Raw genomic sequence first — 18,953 nt, forward strand, 5'->3', positions numbered from 1 at the left:
TGACTGTATTGACTGAATGAGGATGCTCAGTAACTGAGCTTTTATGACGATGCTCTGTCTTTTGTCTGTTTTGTGTGCAGGGTTCAGAGATATTCACTGTTTTTGCCAAAGACGGGGACCAGAACAACCCCAACGCCATGCATTACTCCATTCTGAGCGGTCGGTTGCGTCATTTTAACTTCTGAACTCTAGAGCTAAACATTCATAGTTTCATAAATACTTCCATTAGTAATATCTCCTGTCTCCTCCTCTGTTCACAAAGGCAGCGACGGCTTCTTCATCATCAACAGCTCGAGCGGCTGTATCAGCTTGACATCATTTCCTGTACAGCTGAAGAACGAGTTATATGAGTTAAAAGTCAAGGTTGTCTATATTTATGATATGAATAATACTAAAGCTTGAGTAAGTGTTTCTAATTAGCATCATGCATGACATAGTAAGACTTCTTTAATTGTAAATCAAGCTGCAGAGGTTGGACCCGACGGGTTTTCTGACTACAGCATAACCACAGTCACTATTCGTGTGGTGGACCTCAACAACCACCCGCCCACTTTCTACGGTGAGAACGGTCAGCAGAACCGCTTCGAGCTGACCATGTACGAGCATCCACCGGAAGGAGAGATACTCCGCGGCCTGAAGATCACGGTCAACGACTCAGACCAGGTGCACAGTGAACACTGTCATGCATTAAACAGCTGTCTGTTTGCATACACCCGGGGTTAGTTACCAGAGCCAGCGCCATTTTGATGAGATTAATGACATTAATCTACATTTTGATATTAAGTTCAAAGCTATAAATACTAAAAGTGTGAGAATTAAACTGCAAGTCAACAGAAGAACAAGTCAGCAGTGCTGTATTTCATGTGAATCGCACACTTTTAGTTTTGTTCAGTTGTAATGAGTGATTGATTGAGCAGCTCACAGACTGATGCTTTCGGTCCACATTTCACACACAAACCACAAAGACAGTGATGCGCAAACTGTGGGATTCACACACATTATGGCACAGTGATTAAGATTAAGGTTGTTGACACCTGCCATACAAATTATTTTGTTTTTGCCTGGTTTCTAGACTAATACAGTAACTAAACATTTTTATTAGAAATAGCACTTTGTTCATTTTTTAAGGTCACTTTTTTCTGTGAATGTTTTAATTGTTTTTTCCCCATTAATGTGCCAAACTCTATATACTCTCCCGTTCTCATTCAGGGAGCAAATGCTAAGTTCAGGCTGCTGTTGGTGGGACCCTCTCGAGTTCTCCGTGTGGTTCCTCAGACGGTTCTCAATGAAGCACAAGTCACCATCATTGTGGAAAACTCGTCCGCCATCGACTACGAAAAATACCAATTCTTAACATTCAAGGTCTGATCCTGATCACACTGACAGCAGGTTATCTTTTAGCTGAATGTTTTATCCTGAGAAGTGTGTATGCTGTTTTTCAGCTGTTAGCGGTGGAGATTGACACTCCCGAGCGCTTCAGTGCCACTGCGGATATCGTCATCGATCTTTTGGACACAAACGACAACGTTCCAAAGTTCTCCTCTGAGTTTTACATCGCCAGGATCCCTGAGAATTCCCCAGGAGGCTCCAACGTCGTCTCAGTGACCGTGAGCACCTTGACATTATGTTTAACAGTAAAGAATGAGTTTTTTGAAACAAGTAATCTTACAGCACAGGAATATTTGCAGCTCTGGGTCTAATGTTGGACGTCTGGTGTGTTTGGGTGTGTGTTGTATCTGGTGTTTTTCCAGGCGACTGACCCGGATTCAGGGCTTTGGGGAGAAGTGAAATATTCCATCTACGGCTCTGGTGCTGATCTGTGAGTACAGACCTCAGTATTGAACATTACTGGCTTTTAATAAGTGATTCTTTCATGGCTCTTATGCAACGCCATATTCAGAGAGATGTTTTGCCTTTACATAAAATTTAGTTCAGTCATCTGTTTGTATTAAGTTTCAATTAATAATAGACATCACTATTCAATAACAGCTTGATATTTTTGCAAGTAAATGGGTCTAACAGAAAGAGACCCTAACTCAATGTCTGTGATTTTAACTGGATCGTGTGTGACATTCTCACATTAGTTCTGTCAGTCATCTGCTTGAGTTTAAGGTTAGAGGTCAACTTCAGGAAAAGTGGCACAGATGACCTCACGCTCGCCTTTGTCTGGAGGTTTCACTTGTTTTTATAAGGCCGGTAAAGGACTAAAGGACAAGCACAAAACAGCTTACAGACAGACTCCAGCGAGGGAGCTGGCTAATCTTGTAATGGGATTGGAGAGGTAAAAATAGCATCTCCACACCCGCAAGTGAGTCAGGGCCCAATTAGCGAGCGATTTGACAGCTGGAGGTAGAATACATGCGGGTTATGCAAAACCTGTAAATTTATGCCTTGATTCTTCCTCAGTGCAGAAGGCAAATTATAATGGTGTGAAAAATAGCGGCTTTCTGGCTGACTGTTAATTTTCACATGCAGAGTCACACTGACAAGAATAAAGCAGACTTGATGAGAAGCTCTTATAATGGTTTAAATACCAGGCACACACCCACATGTTTATTTTGTTCTTAAAATGATCAATGAACAGAGCGACTGTAAACTATCATTAAGATGCAGAAACCAGTGCAGGATTTGTCCATCTCAACATTTGGACACTTCTCAAACTAGAAGCACGAGTTAAACAGCATCTGTGATGTTAACTACATCATTGTTCTGAATAAAATCTTTTGACTCTTGGCTGTTTCAGGTTTCTCATTCACCCCACGTCCGGCATCATTTACACGCAGCCCTGGGCCTCTTTAGACGCTGAAGTGAAGTCAAAATATAATTTCTATGTGAAAGCTGAAGACACTGAGGGCAAATACAACCTCGCAGAGGTTTTTGTCACGGTGCTGGATCAAAATGACCACCCACCAGAGTTCAACCAGAACTTCCTGGAGAAGACCATGATCATTGGGGCACCAGTGAAAATAGAGGTTTGTGTTCTCCAACAGAACTGTTATTCTGTGGACAGCCATCTGTTTTACGTCCCAGTAGATTAGACCAATATTCAAAAGCCAAATCTCCTACTAAGCCTGATGGCATGAACTCCCATGATCCCACAACCAGCTTAAAGTTCTGCATCTGTGAGCAATCTTACTGAACAATATTCAGACTGATGGTGCGATTGTGACTATTATGATATTATTTGAACCTGATTCTGGTTTGTTTTCAGGCAGTGGATGAGGACGCAGAGGAACCCAATAACCTGATTGAATATTCCATCATGAAAGCTGATCCAGACAACATCTTCGACATTAACACGTCCACAGGAGAGATTAAGCTAAAACCATACATCAGGTCTATGGAGATTGTGCAGAACATCACCAAACAGAAAGACTGCCGGTGGTCTGTGGTGGTCCAGGCTCGTGATCGAGGCTCTCCATCCTTCAGTACAACGGCGGTTGTGAAAATCCACATCACGGAGGCGGTGAGCCGTTTACACGTCAGGGTCACTGTGTGTGCTGCGAGATCAAAGCAGCTTTTAATGATAATTGTTTTATTTGTGTAGAATACCATATCAATACCATGGTACCTGAAAAAGTCCAAAAAAAAAGTACTTTAATTCCTTGGTATAAGAATATGGAACTTATCAAAGTAACATAGTATTTCATATTACATCCACAGTACCTTTTCATCCATGTAGTCATGATTTAATAGTATATTAAATCAATTTTTGTGTGCGTGTGTGTGTTTTTAGAATCGGCTCAAAGGGCCCATGGCTGCCTTTCTAATGCAGAGCCGAGACAATCCCATGAAAGCTCTTGGCCTGACCGTCAGCATCATTACTGTAATTGTTTTGGTGACAGTTATGATCTCCACCATCATGTACTTTCGCAACACAAAGTCCAACAGGATCACGCCAGCACGTCGCATCATTCGCAGGAGGCCCAAAGAGCAGCGCAGCTGGACCTTCAGGCCACGGTTTGGACAAAGTGACCAGAGCTTTGGAAAATTCTTCATTGATGATGACTCGAGTGACAACCACAACACAAACAACAGCAGCCCCAGAGCCAAGCCTCCGGCCCCCAGCGCTCCGGTGCTCCCGCCTCCGCCTCCGGTTCACTCCCGGCCGAGCGAGCGGCTGCGGTCAGTGCCCACGGTGTCCGGCTCCCTGGCCTCCAGAAACACCAGCCGCAGCTCCAGCTGGAGGACCAGCAAAAGCACAGACGGCACCCAGAGATCTGGCCAAGACAAAGATGGCAGTGGCATCAGCTCCGCTCTAGTGTCTGAGCTTAAAATGAGAATAGAACAGAAAATCAATGAGGCAAATCAAGGCTACTATTACTGACACACTCACCGGTGTGAGTAACGGATACCGATGCGTGTTTATGGACCGTTGGACGTTTGATGTTACAAAAAGCTCGCTGAGAAGTTTAAAGTGGCCGTCTGTTTCACCTAAAGTGTTTTTCTGTTTTTCAACATGCCATACAGTCAAAAATACCTTAAAAATGTTAAGTAACTTGCCAATACTGGTCTATGCACATACAGTATGTGTTTGTTAACAGAAAACAGCTAATGGATGCTGTTTATTTCAGTAATGTTCACCTCAAGCTCTTCAGTCTTGCTGTGCTTCTTAGACCAGTTTATGCGTGAGTCTAGATCTGCAAAAGTGATGCAAACTCCACTGTAATCTCATAATTAGCACCATACTGCCATCTTTGGGTTTCATTCAATTTAGTCTGAGCAATCTATTCATTAATACGTGTCAAAATTTAGAAGAACTTAAAACAACCCTTTTTTGTTTTCTGCAGATTATTTATGTGACTATTGCATGTACTTTATGTCTTACTCTCTAACTCTATTTCGTCTTTGAACAGATTTTGCCTTGAGGAGCTTTGGTAAAAATCTACAGACTTTATGGACTCGGACTCTGATTTGTAGTTATTGCTGTCAAACCTTTTTATTATTGTTATTATTGTTTTGTTTTGTATTGTTTTGTATTTAATTTTCCTGTACTTTTTCTGAGAAGGAGAGCAGATGAACATCCATGTGCTATTTGCTGTAGGCATATCCAAATGTCAAATGTATTTATCATGTATCATCATATCAAGTCTGTGCTATAAATGAATTAAGAAATACAAAATTTTTAAAGTCTTATCTAAAAAAATTAAAAGACACTGGTTTCATTGTCCTACTATTCAATTTTTATTGTTGCATGAACTCATTTACATTTTTATTGAAGGCAACTTAAGGTAAAACAAGCGATTTTTTATAAAAAAGCAAGAATATTTGCAGTGCAGCAATACTGAAGTTCAAGAGATAATCAGCGCTTCCTATTGAACTTTTTGTTTCATTGTTAAATAACAATATAAATTGTAATTGTGTTTGGAAAAAAAACAAAGAACGTTCCTAAAACTTTTGTATATCTTGAGAAGTGTTTTGTTTAGAATTTGTTTAGAATCTCGTTTAGAATTCAGAGACTGAAAGACTGTGTAGAGTGTAAAAAAAAGATCCACTTTACATTAAAGAATATAATGAATCCCCCTAACCTTTAATGTTTGACATTTCACAAACATTTAAAACAATGCACATAAAAAAAAAACACTCCCACTGAAAATGGAAGAAAACAAAAGTGCAGTCATTGATTGCTTCTATTCAGTCCACAAAGAGTCACAATCTGTGGTCTCTGACCTGTGTATTGATATGTGGTCTAGTATGGGTTAGGGCTGTTTCCTTTCTGTGCTTCATCCTCTGATCTCCTCATCATCTTCACCTCACCAGAGTTTCCACACAGCCCTTCATCACTGGCTGCCTGCAGACTGTCACACGTCTCCTGTCTCTCACGTCGCTCCTTCTGTCTGATCTACAGCTGTGTGCAGCGCTCAAAGCAGTGCCTTCTGGTGTTGCTCGAGCAAACACACATCCCAGCAGGCACAGCCAGCACCATGGCACACACAATGACAATAATGTGTGAATAATCAGAGCAGAGATGATGGTGTCATCATTCACTGAAGTCTGAGAAACTGAAAAGTGAAAAGTGAAAGTGATGTGACATACAGCCAAGTATAGTGACCCATACTTTTAACCCATCCAAAGTGTACACACACAGCAGTGAACACACACACACACACTGTGAACACACACACACACACACCGTGAACACACACCCGGAGCAATGAACACACACACACACCGTGAACACACAACCGGAGCAGTGAACACACACACACACACACCGTGAACACACACCCGGAGCAGTGAACACACACACACACACCGTGAACACACACCTGGAGCAGTGGGTATCATTTATGCTGCGGCGCCCGGGGAGCAGTGGGGGGTTGGGTGCCTTGCTCAAGGACACCTCAGTCGTGGTATTGAAGGTGGAGAGAGCGCTGTACATTCACCCCCCCCACCTACAATTCCTGCCGGCCCGAGACTCAAACTCACAACCCTTAGATTGCGAGTCCAACACTCTAACCATTAGGCCACGACTTCGGCCACGGCCACGAGGTGATTAGATTAAACAGGATGACGTACTTGTAATATGAGTAGTTTCAAAAAGCCACTAATAGAAACGGGTATCAAATGAATGAGGATTAGGACGAAGTGTTTACCTATAAAGCTCTGATGCGTTCGAGATTGTAGCTCCAGCGGACAACCGCTTCAGGTCTGGATTTCACCAGGCACCTCGGGTGACTTCTGACCCCTACGGGGAGGTGAGGTTAGTTTGAGGACTGGACGTTTCTGGCTTTATGCACATCTTCAGCTCCACCTCATGAAAGAACTTTCCTGCTCTGGATTCAGGCCCTGAACATTTCCTAGAGAACAGACAGAACAAGAGAACAGACAGCGCCGTGGTCAAGACGGCCACAGTCTTCTAAAGACAGCCTGAGGAGCATTTTTTCCGTGGTCCTAGTTATGTCAAGCGCATTACATTTAATCTATCCTGACGCAGGTGGTCACAGAGTAAATGATGCTTCAACAAAACGCTTCATTTTTTTACAGATGCTGCTCAGCAGTAAACAATGAGTGTGATCAAATGAAATGGCTTATTTGCTTTTGTACAGTTCTTGTTCAGTAATGAATTACTGAAAACAGTTAGAAAAACAAGATAAAACAAGCGTGAAGAAATATGTATTCTCTCTATTATGTGAATATCTTCAGTACAGAACTAAATTTGGGATCTCAGACATAAAATGCCAAATACAAAATAAATTGCCGTCCAGCTCCAGTCCGCATTTACAGGAAACATGGGCCGCTCCGCATGACTGATGGACGATCACTGGTTCAGTGGGGTAAATCCTATTATCCTTAAAGCTCAAACTTCCTCGGGAGTTTCTAAATATTGCTTTGAACATTCAGACAAACTAGGAATAGCACAGCTAATGTGTTTTCAGATGAATCACTTTATAAACAAAGAGGAACCATTCAGAAAACAAGAACCATATAAAAAAATGATTTTATTTAATAACATTTTTAAACATATATTTAGTAAGTACAGACATCAACATATTCCTGATATTGTAAATTATAAACAGTTTTAAGGTTAAAGTGGAAAACAGAACAGTTGCCCCAGTACACTGACAAGATAACAGTATAAAGAGAAACAAGTAGAAAGGAAAAATGAAGCATGGACGTCACTAACCCTGTCTTTTTGCCACATCCTGACAGTCCAAACAGAAAATCTTAACGCTTAACTTTATGTATAAGACAGATGGGTATTATGTGTTGGACACAGACATTTCATTGCAGAATATGCATGATTAATGAATCAATGAAAAACATATCATTGGAAAAGTGCATGACAAAAATAAAAAATACATTATTTCACTCTTGTGTGATAATTTTCCCTTTTTGAACACTGAACTTTCTCTAAGGTGGTTTGTACCCTTTCAGGGCTGAGAAAGGAAAAAGCTGATTTGTATTTAAGCTTTCAAACACATTAAAAGAAAAAGACTGGTCTCAAACAGGGTGAGACCCTGCCGTTGGTCTGTCAGCAGAAGTACTCGTTGGGTTGGCCCTCGTTTCTGGCCGTGGCCTCCGAGTCCACGCTGGAGCGGGCCGACAGCAGCCGGTTGGACTCGTCTGGGTTGAGCCTGGTGAGATAGTCCCCCTCCAGCCCTTTGGCTTTGGTGCCTGGAGACAGAGTCTCAAATGTCACGTACGAGTCTTGAATGTCTTTGGACTTCCTGCCCATCAGTTTCTGCAGCCTCCTCTTTAGTGCCCCGCAGCAGACGATGAGCGTCAGAGGAACCGCGATCACGCAGGCGACCGTGATCACCACCACGTTAATGAGCTTCTGTGTGCCGCTGGCGCTGGCCGCCTCATCCGTGGAGAAAATCACACACTGTTCTTTCTTGGGGACAAGGCCCTTCACGCACACACAGGCTATGTACTTGGTTTTCGGCACAAGGCCTTCGATCGTGACGCGATTCTTGCCCGGGCCAACATTAATGCGACGCATGTCCCGCTCCCCGAAGACAGCGTACAGAACGCTAAAGGATGTAGTGTTGGTGGCGGTGGGCGCACGCCAGTTCAGCGAGACCGTGTGGTCCGTGTCACCGATCACTTTGACCGACCGAACCACTCTACGCTCTGGACCCTGCTGCAGAGACGACGCATTAGCCTCCAGGTTACTCAAGACGTCTTTCTGAAGCTCCGCCACGCCGCTGTCCGTTCCTGTGGATGCTGCAGGTGCCGCTGTGGCCTTCGGTTTGGAAACATCATCAGAAATGCTGTAGCTTTCGATCTGGATGGACACCGGGGCTTTGGGCCCATTTAGAGGCTCAATGATGGGCACAGCAGCTGATGTGGCCGGCGGCACGTATCTGGCGATGAGTTTCTCTTGATATGCCGCTCGGCCGAATCCAGCGTTCTTCTTTCCGTGACTTCTCTTGGCGACCGCTTCGTCGATTTGCCACGTATCAGAAATGACAAGTGAGATAATGGCATCGGCGCTCCCGACAAAGTTAGTGGCTCTGCAAACGTATTTCCCTGAATCCCTGTATGAAACGGCAGGAACGCTGAGAATGGACCAGATGATGCCCTCTTTAGAGACTTCCTGTTGAACTACAAGATCAAACAAAAAACATTCATTTTAATATAAGTTCTGAAGTTGCATGTTGCATCTAAGTGTGCAGTACAGTTATAAATAGGGGTGCACAATAAATATCGGCCGATAATTAATGCGCATCTCATCAGTAAAACCGGTTCTCTAATCAGTGGTAAATTCCATCAGGTGCGTGATTTCACATAGAGCAGCTTTAACTACACAGAGCCGTTGTTAACTGACAAGCTGCGCAAATCCACATTCATTATCAGCGTGGATTTGCGCAGCTTGTCAGTTAACAACGGCTCCGTGTATTAACAGCTGCTCTACTTTAACGCCTTTACTGACGAGATGCGCATTAATTATCGGCTGATATTTATAATGCACCCCTAGTTATAAATAACACTAATTACAGCAAATTTTGCCTGCATGCTCTCTTAATACACAAGCCACAGATTCCAGTTGGGATGAGATCAAATGAAAATGTCAAATGTACCGGTGCCGTTCATGGGTTTGCGGTCGGCGCGGGTCCAGGACAGCTCGGGAATGGGAACGCCGATGGTCCCGCAGCGCAGCAGGACGTTGTTTCCGATGGAGCTTCGGACCCTCGCGACGGCCGTGTGCACGCGGGGAACCTGGCACTTGCGGAGCTCAGCATCAGAGAACAGGACTCCCGACAGGCTCTCCGGTTCGGCGCAGCGCAGACGCGTATCGATGAACGCCACGGAGGAAGAAGGAAACTTCTGGAACTGCACCAAATCAAAGAGACGACAGTCGCACTGCCAGGGATTGTCATGGAGACCTGCACAAAGAACAGACGCTTTCATCCACATTTCTTCATTTATCAATGACTAAGAATTTACAACTGAACTGAAATGGTTTAAGAGCAGAAACTAACTCACCTAATATCATTTTGGAATTCTCTGCATCCTGAGGAGGTTTCAGAGAGAACCATGAAGTAAGAACCTTGGCTGGAACAGTGGTCAGACCGTTGCTGGACAGATCCAGGTAGGTCAAGTTTTTGATGTAAATGGTTGCTTCAGCTGGGATGCTGCTGATTTTATTATTGTGCAAATCCAGAAGCCGAAGGTTAGGCATGTCCATCAAACATTCCCAAGGAAAGGAAGTAAGAACATTCCCGTCCATCCGTAATTCGTCCAAGGTGTAAAGTCCTCGGAAACTGTCCACGCTGAGGGAGGAGAGCGAGTTGAAGGATATCCAGAGGTACTCCAGGCTGCTGAGGTAATGAAAGGATTCACTGGAGACGTGGCTGATGGCAGTTTTCTCGATGCGGAGTTTGGAGGTGTCCGAGGGAAAGTTGTTTGGGATGACAGTGAGGTCGGGGTCGTTACACAGGACGCTCCTATGAAAACACATCACACGGGTCAAGCACAGTCTCCTTTTGTTGAGATATCTGTTTATGCCAGTCATGTAAGTATACTGCATTTTGAAATTATAGTGATCTACATTGCATAAAATAGTGCTATGACATATTCCTCTTTGACTATCTTTTATTTCTGACTTTACTTTGTGTATTATTATCATTACCTTTACACTGTGCATTTGTGTGTGTGTGTGTGTATGTATGATGAATGCTAGAGGCCTGAAACACCTCAACTAACAAGCAGAGAAGATTAAAAAGCACACACACGTTAATCCAACAACTAAATAAAGAGCAGAGACAATCTGGCCTGTCAATATTCTGCAGACAACGGTCCATATGAGACTTTCCTACAGTAAGGCTTCCGATCAGAGTCCATGTGAAATCTCACCTTGACTTCGATCCGTCGCTCAGTTTGTGGTAGAAGCAGCTGCATTGAGCAGGACAGGAGCTGCAAAGCAACGGAAGGCAGCACAGCACCAGCACAAAAGCCCAAAAACCCAAAACACACATCTTCTATGCTATCTCTTCTAGCTACTGTCCCAAGGTTTTTGTGGATGTTAATCTCGCAGCACACGCAGCATCTCTGTGTCTCTCTCAAACGCTTTCTGCTGGCTCTGCTCTGAATCCCCAGATAAAAGGGATAGAGCAGATTAGAGGAAGGACTTGGGGTATTTTCATTTACACGATTATTCCTTCCTGAAAGCCCATAGGCTGTGTGCTTGTCTTTCATATATATACAGAACAGAATTTCTTTTTTGATTGGAGGCTTAATTTTAGACCTGGGATTGGACAACAGTTTGTGTATTCACAGCATCTTAGTGGTGAATGGCTTTGTTTTATTTTACTGTCACCAGACATGCCGACTAAATCATAGAGTTTGGAGGAAATGTTGTATTTTTTTTTTTTTTTTTTTTGTGATGTTGCTTTTTGGAGATTATGTAAATGGAAAACTTTATAATAGACATAGAAATGCAAAACCAAAATACTGTATAGGTTATTACATAAATGTAAAAGATCAGTGTTGTTAGTTTGACCTTTGACTCCATACCAATACATCAAACTGTAATTGATTCAATAAAGAGCACACGCAGAAATTTTCATGTTTAGCATTAAACTCAGTGTTTATGGTGCATTAAATTGATGATAATATGAAAGATGCATATTTCAGATTTTCTCAGACATATTTTTTTTTTCAATCAACTTTACTCACAGATCTGTTTATAGTGGTTACCTAATATTATAATCTTTATTGTCTTTTTGTCTATTATGCCTATATGATTAAAGCAAAAAACATATCAGAAGCGAGGTGAATATGCATTTAAAACACCTGGAGGCAGTATAGAGCAAAAGTCTTCGTCTCAACCTAAAATACAGACATTCCTGTTCCTGTGCATATTTTTTCAAAATATATCTTGTATAGTACATACAAAAATATTTCTGTATTAAAAAAAACACTTATATATTATATTTGTTCCACTATTCAGTGTGAAATTTTGTCCAGTGTCAAGACAAAGGAAAAGAGGATCAGAGTTCATAATGGTTATCCACACACCAATCATCATATTCAGTCTATTAATAAACTCAATGAACGCTCAGGCTCATTTATAACTGTATATTTTAATTTATTCATTTAATAGACACTTTTATCAACGCAACTGGGGAAACAACAACACACGCGATTCATCCTGAAGAGAAAGCACAAATGCTGCTGTGAATGTGTGTCTTTAGAGAGTGTGAGATTACAGTGAACACATTCCACTGAAGTGTGCAACAGCTATTTCCCAATGAAATTAACATCTGAAATCTGAGAATGGAGTGTGATCGTGTCCTGCTCTTAATGCGCAGTTTAGACGCATGACTGAGGCGAATGAGCGCAGCAGATCAAATTTCGTCTTACAGTAGGGGGGACAATAAATATACAATTTCTCAAGAGCAATTGTTGAAGTGGACACAGATAATAAAGCTAAAATTGTACTCGTAAGGATAAGTATACACAAAGCGCAACCTTACTATAAATACAACATAAATACCATACCAAATTAAACAAACCTTATTATTGCTAACATAGCGGAGTTCCACAACTACTGATTTTTTCCTCACTCACCCAAAAGTATCTTGTGTGTGTGTGTGTGTGTGTGTGTGTAGGCAGGTGATGCAGGGTTGCCAGTTTTTCGTAAAAAAAAAAAAAAAAAACGCCCAATTGCTACCAAGACCTAGTCTAACCAGATTCCAAGGGGTCACCAGTAAAAATCGCGTTCCTGGAGCTAAGTAGCCCAACTCCGCGGGAAAAACGCAGACTTGGCAACACTAATTGATGTAAACGAGGAAAAAAGGAAAGCATGTAAAAGAGGAAAGCAGGCATTTGGACCAAAGCACTGTGAGGCAATGGAGGGGGAGAATCAAAATGTTTCCAAGCTTAAAACGCATTTTTGCCCCTTTTGTGTGTTGTTTTACTACTTACAACGTTATTTAAACTATAAAACATTGTTATTTACAATACACAGCGTGTTTTTTTTATCATATTATTAGGGGGGACAACCCTTATATGGACAACACCCCCCCAAGATTTCCGCCTATGGATTTCACAAACTTTTGTGGCATTAAAACATTCTTGCGGGGATTTGAGAGGCTTTAAATCGCACACGCGCTTTCACTGGGACATAAACACACATATAAAGTCTTGCACTGTAGCGCAGCGGCCAGCAGTGAGAAGTATCTGACAATGGCTTCATACACGTTACCGGAGGGATTCAGTGACTTTGACATGTTCGCCTTCGGCTCCGCGCTGCTGGTGGGCGGTGAGTGATGCTGATCAATCAATCAATCAATCAATCAATCAATCAATCAATCAATCAATCAATCAGTTCATTCATCAGTGCTGGATAGTTCTTCATCGATGAATGTATTGACAAACATAATAACTGCATAATTCAGTCCAGGGTCGCCTGTCGGGAACAGATCAATATGTCTGGCTATCGATTAATGAGCGCTGCTCTTATTGATCTGTAAACACCTGATCTTCTGCTAGTTGATTGTTGGTTCAGAAAACCTGTGCATAAATTTAAACAAATAAAAAAAAAAAAACATAGTCAGTAGCGTAGTATAATGTTGGTAAGTGATGGCATCTGATCTGATCACCATGGCACTGATTGGTGCTTCCTTGTTAGTGTGGACTAACAGCATGATATGTTATTTTGTTATGATTGCTCTTTGTATGTGGTGCACAGTATTATGAATTCTGTACAGTCTGAATATCTAAATATTTTCTTCTAGGTCTTCTTGGTTTCTTCCTTAACTTTATCTCGATCATGGCGTTCCTCAGAATCCGGGAGATGCAGACGCCCAATAACTTCTTCGTCTTTAACCTGGCTGTGGCCGATCTGAGCCTCAACATTAACGGTTTAGTGGCTGCTTACGCCAGTTACCTGAGGTGAGACTGACCTAAACTATAGGATGAATCCAGAACCGAATCTTTACCAATTTAACACTTGCTTCTGAAATTTAGAAAATTACATCTTCATAAATCATGTTGAAAGGTATAACACAAATAAATAAAAATTAATATTTACGATGACTATATCTCACATAGCTTATTGGTGTTATTGCAGACCAGGAATATCACTTGAAACAAAAGTTTACGCAGAAATATAACCGCTAGACACAGAAGAACACAGTTTTAATATGAAAATGAGAAATATCAAATGTATGTGTGTGTAAATATTCAAACACCTGTGTGTCTGTGTTTTTCTGAACTCTGGAAGTATTGGCCGTTTGGGTCGGAGGGGTGCCAGATTCACGCTTTTCAGGGAATGGTTTCGATTCTCGCCGCCATCAGTTTTCTGGCTGCCATTGCTTGGGATAGATATCATCAGTACTGTACCATTTATCATAAACGCATAACATCTGCCACATTATCAATTTTAATACAGCTTTCCTGCACTGTCTCATCTGACCGGCTGTAAATCGATGAGTTTGTTTCCAGAGCAGAAGATGTTCTGGAGCACGTCTGTGACCATCAGCACCATCATCTGGATCCTGGCCGTGTTCTGGGCAGCTCTGCCACTGCCGGCCATTGGCTGGGGCGTCTTTGACTTTGAGCCGATGAAAACATGCTGTACACTCGACTACACACAAGGAGACCGGTACGTCCATCTCACACACGAGAATCAAAGATACAAACAGACTTCACTCTAGTTTCTTTGTTTTGTTAATCACACAACTCAAATCAAAACACAATAACCCTACCTTAAAAACTGCTGCACGTTACTAATCAGAAATCACACAGGTTTGCCCTGCCTGGAAATGACTACTGATCATTTTGAATATCAGTGCTAATGTGAATTGCATGAAAGAGTAATACGTTGTTTTCTTCTCTGCTGTCTTCTTCAGGAATTACATCACCTACATGCTGTCCATCACTGTACTGTATTTAGCGTTCCCTGTTATGGTTTTGCAGTCCTCCTACAATGCCATCTATGCTTATTTCAAAAAGACGCACCACTTTAAGGTACTCACACACTCCTTAGTCAGCATACACTCCAGTAAGATACACAATGTAACAAACGTTCGTAGATCAGGAAGGAGGAGGCGGGAACCGGTGAACATTTGAACATAATCTAATAGCAAAATAAACACAAATCTGAAAATGGCGTGACAGCCCCTCACGGATGACTGCCGCGCACAGACAGAGCCAAAACAACATAAATAGTCCAGGCCTGATCCTCTCTCGTCCTTCACTGTCATCACTCCTCCGTGGGACTCGAGACGATCACTCATCATCATTCACTCCACCGGCTCTCGGCTCCGCCCCCACAGCTCTCGGCTCCGCCTCACTCCTCACACACAACATATCTTCATTTGTAGGAACTTTATTTTTACTTGTGTGATTTCACTTTGCACTATCTTTATAATAAACTTTTTTTTAAACATTTTAAATTCATTTGGTATTTATGTGTACAATTTATCATTTTAAGTAATGGCTGTTCCCTATGATGTTGTCATTTTCAGTTATCAGTTTTTATGACCAAAGTATAATCAGTGACCAAAGACGCATTTTGTGCAGCAAAATCAACTAAACCAAATTTAGTTTATGCTTCATGCTCTATGGGCTGTAATGAGGCTGTTTTACTCTGTCCTTTACGGATGGATGAGCCACATGAAACCTGCTGATGCTCAGCATTCTGTGTGCTTAAAGATCCAGTTCTTGCATTAAAAGTAACGCAAGTGTCAGATTTCTGGTCTAGTTTAGATAAAAGCATGACTAGAGCAGACAGTGAATGGCGTGTGTGTGTGTGTTGGTGTTTTGTGTCAGAGCTTCTCCTCTCTGTCCTGCAGTTTAACACGGGTTTACCTCTGAAAGCGCTGCTGTTCTGCTGGGGTCCGTATGTTCTGATGTGCACATACGCCTGCTTCGAGAACATTAACCTCGTTTCACCAAAGCTCAGAATGGTAAGATAACAGTCAAACACTGGTGATCTTCAAAATCTTTTAATTAGCTTGAAAAATCATTGTGTGTAATTCAGACATCTCAGTGTTGATGATGGTCGTCTGATCCTCTAGGTCCTCCCGGTGCTGGCCAAGACGTCTCCGATCTTCCACGCCGTCCTGTATGCGTTCGGGAATGAGTTCTACCGTGCAGGAGTCTGGCAGTTCCTCACTGGGCAGAAATCTGGAGACAAAAAGAAATAGTGAAAGAGCTTCAGCCATGTAATGTTGTATTCAAATGAGTCTGCAAGAGTTTACACGTGATTTGACTGTAATTCACTGTATATGTCAAATCAGTGCCTAAAACATTTGAGATATTTGTCCAGAGTTTCATTTAATGATTCATTGAAGACTGACAGATGAAGCCTTATTTCAGTGTCCTGGAGTGTGAGAGATGACTTACACAGTTCCTTCAGGACACTGTTGACCAATGCATCAGAATCCAGTATTCATGTGTAAATCAATGATGTAAGAGGATTTTATATACATACATACATATAGATAAATATATATAGATAGATAGAAAGATATATAGAATTTTTTTCAAACACAAACAAAAAAAAAACAAAAACATAACAAAAAACTAAAAATAAAAAAAAAACATTTAAAAAAATGGGGCAGTTAGCAAAGTAAGAATAAGCAGACTTATCCTAGGCCACTGAAAAGGAAAAGAAAAATTAGATACTCAAAAATTAAGTAGATAACCACACTAAACACATAGTGGTAGTACAATACAAGTTCAAAATCTTGGGGTACATGAATAGGAAAACTCTTCATCAGGATAATTGACAAATCTATCCCAAGATCACTGATATAAGGCTTCCAGACATTATAAAACTGACCCGGCTGACCATTGACTAAACATATTAAATATTCCAGTGGGATTAGTTCCAATAAATTTTGTGCCATCCACATAAAGTTGGAGTCTTATCACTTATCCATCTCAATGTTTATCCTGGCTTCAAATGTGAGAAGATTGTAAAGTCTCTTTTCATTTGATAAAATCAAAGGTTTATCCAGCAAACCAAGGATCAACAATAGAGGATCCATAACCAACTCCTTATCAAAGATATTACTCATTTCAGATATAATCTTGGCCCAGTATATTTGTGACTGACTACGTGACCAAGACAGAGTGCCAACTTGTGTTTTGCACTTGAAGCATAGCGGTGAAATGGTATTGTTAAATGCATTTCTACGGTTTGGTGAAATATGCATTCTGTGTAGAATTTTAAATTGTATCGCCTTGACACGGTTACATAAGGATTTGGCTTATTTCCAAATATTACCCCTTTCCTCCTCACTTATAGAGATAGAAAGTTCCCTCTCCCAAGCAAGTCTAGTATTCAAAACTACTTGTCCCTCAAATGTAACACTAAGAACCTTATATAACAAACTTACTGAAGTAAGAGGATTTTTCTAACCAAAACTGGAGACCAGTGTATGAACAATTAATAACAAAAGGGCCTTTCATTGTTAATCCACAGAGTGAACCAGAGGCACAAGACAGTCCTTTCATGAGTTCTTTAGGGGCTCAGAAGGGGACTGATGAAGGCAAATTAACTCCACTGGAATCTCTAGAAGCGTCTGCTGGCATCATGAATTGGCTTGCAGATGGTCATCTTCACTGGTTTAGCTGGTTTCCTTCACAAACAGTCATCTGACTCAGTACATGCCCTGATTTTTGTTAGTTAGGAGTCCAAATGGCTCATTTATGCAGATGCTTTTATTCAGAACCACGTTCACTCATTGCAGGTTCGGTCAGTTGCTCAAGGAACACTGATGTTCACAGATCTTCTCAGTCAGCAGCTCAGATCTCGAACCGGTGGCTAATCAACATGCACATTCTGGATTAGAAATTCTCCAGGGTTTTGTAATCTGCAGTAATTCCTCTGCACAAGGAGCTGCTCTCATTTCAGTAGATTTGGGTTTCTGACGTGTGTTGAAGACCAAAGAGGATCAGGAGAGCATTACTGCAGCCGATCAAGGGGCCACTCTCAAACCCAGTGACCCGCAGCTGACGTAAGCATGAGGACCGAAATCTGAAATTACTCTGTTCCTCAGAAACACACTAGAGCAGAGCTGAGGAGCAAAGTCAGTTCATTCATTCATTTATTCACTATGAGCTTTTTTCCCTTTATTGTATTTCTTCCTTTTTTAACTCGAGTTAATTGTATTTATTGACGCCTTTCAGTTCACAGTCCTCCACAGTTTCTGGAATCAGGGGTATTTAACATGAGCTAAAACACAAAAAAGCTGAACATGGCAAAAAATATTAGATATGTATATTATATAAATATTATTAAAATATTAATGCTGTTTAGAAAAGTAGATGAAGCAGATGCAGCTAATTTGGGATAAAGTACAAATTATGGCAATGCTTTGTCGATTTTTCCATATATTTGCTCTTTAAGCTCTTCAAAAGATATTCTTAACAATTACTGGTCAACACTGATTAATTTTAAGAACTGCACAGATTAAATAACACTTTGAACACTGTTTGTAGAATGGCAGAAGACAAACACACACACACACACTCACATATATACTTGCATTTGTGGTTTACGGGGACTCTCCATAGAAGCAAGGATTTTTCTACTGTACAAACTGTATATTCTGTCAACCTACACCAACCCTACACCTAAGCCTACCCCTCACAGAAAACTTTCTGCATCATTACATGCTCAAAAAAACTAATTCTATATAATTTAGAAGCTTGTTTCCCCATGAGGAACTCAATTTAGGTCCCCACAGTGACAAAATCCCCATGAGTCTGTGTGTATTCAGGTTTAAGTCCCCACCGGGATAGAAAAACATGTAAACACACTCTCACAGACGCTGCTCCAAAACACTAGTGGGTCAGTGCAGTTACAGCATGTTTCTATCTATGGTCTCTAAGTTACTGTTGACCACATAAGCAGGATTAACTTCTTGACTCTTCTCAGAAACAGCCTCCTAAATAGACATGAAGAGCATAAACACTCCAGAGAAACTTTCACATGCTCTTGAAGCTCTAGATTAGATCCCAATGCTGAAGATTTTCCCTTAAGTTTC

The 18,953-nt window shown here is 41.4% G+C and overlaps 3 protein-coding genes across 5 annotated transcripts; 2 read left to right on the forward strand and 1 right to left on the reverse strand.

Annotated features, from left to right (window-relative positions):
- The first annotated feature begins 65 nt into the window (after positions 1-65).
- LOC109075213 (cadherin-related family member 1-like) lies at positions 66-5,170 on the forward strand. Its single transcript, XM_042755331.1, has 9 exons — positions 66-159; positions 263-364; positions 464-663; positions 1,210-1,362; positions 1,443-1,607; positions 1,752-1,819; positions 2,744-2,972; positions 3,212-3,466; positions 3,737-5,170. Exons 1-9 carry the CDS (start codon positions 138-140, stop codon positions 4,325-4,327), a joined length of 1,785 nt encoding a protein of 594 aa, XP_042611265.1. The 5' UTR covers positions 66-137; the 3' UTR covers positions 4,328-5,170.
- A 2,252-nt stretch (positions 5,171-7,422) lies between these two features.
- Positions 7,423-11,559, reverse strand: lrit1b (leucine-rich repeat, immunoglobulin-like and transmembrane domains 1b). Its single transcript, XM_042755337.1, has 4 exons — positions 10,804-11,559; positions 9,934-10,394; positions 9,528-9,833; positions 7,423-9,051 (listed from the first exon to the last, which is right to left on the reverse strand). The coding sequence occupies exons 1-4, from the start codon at positions 10,923-10,925 to the stop codon at positions 7,976-7,978; spliced, it is 1,965 nt and encodes a 654-aa protein (XP_042611271.1). The 5' UTR covers positions 10,926-11,559; the 3' UTR covers positions 7,423-7,975.
- Positions 11,560-13,001: 1,442 nt separating this feature from the next.
- On the forward strand, positions 13,002-16,218 carry LOC109073721 (RPE-retinal G protein-coupled receptor-like). Of its 3 annotated transcripts, none has more exons than XM_042755334.1 (7): positions 13,002-13,213; positions 13,689-13,845; positions 14,176-14,297; positions 14,398-14,557; positions 14,805-14,922; positions 15,750-15,863; positions 15,975-16,218. In XM_042755334.1, exons 1-7 carry the CDS (start codon positions 13,138-13,140, stop codon positions 16,101-16,103), a joined length of 876 nt encoding a protein of 291 aa, XP_042611268.1. In that variant the 5' UTR covers positions 13,002-13,137; the 3' UTR covers positions 16,104-16,218. The 3 variants fall into 3 exon arrangements, with proteins under 3 accessions (XP_042611268.1, XP_042611269.1, XP_042611270.1); XM_042755335.1 differs by lacking the exon at positions 13,002-13,213 and adding an exon at positions 13,326-13,526; XM_042755336.1 differs by lacking the exon at positions 13,002-13,213 and adding an exon at positions 13,326-13,526 and having other exon boundaries at positions 13,738-13,845.
- Positions 16,219-18,953: the final 2,735 nt, after the last annotated feature.

The sequence above is a fragment of the Cyprinus carpio genome, unplaced genomic scaffold (genome assembly GCF_018340385.1).
Source record: "Cyprinus carpio isolate SPL01 unplaced genomic scaffold, ASM1834038v1 S000006671, whole genome shotgun sequence".
NCBI lineage: Eukaryota > Metazoa > Chordata > Actinopteri > Cypriniformes > Cyprinidae > Cyprinus > Cyprinus carpio.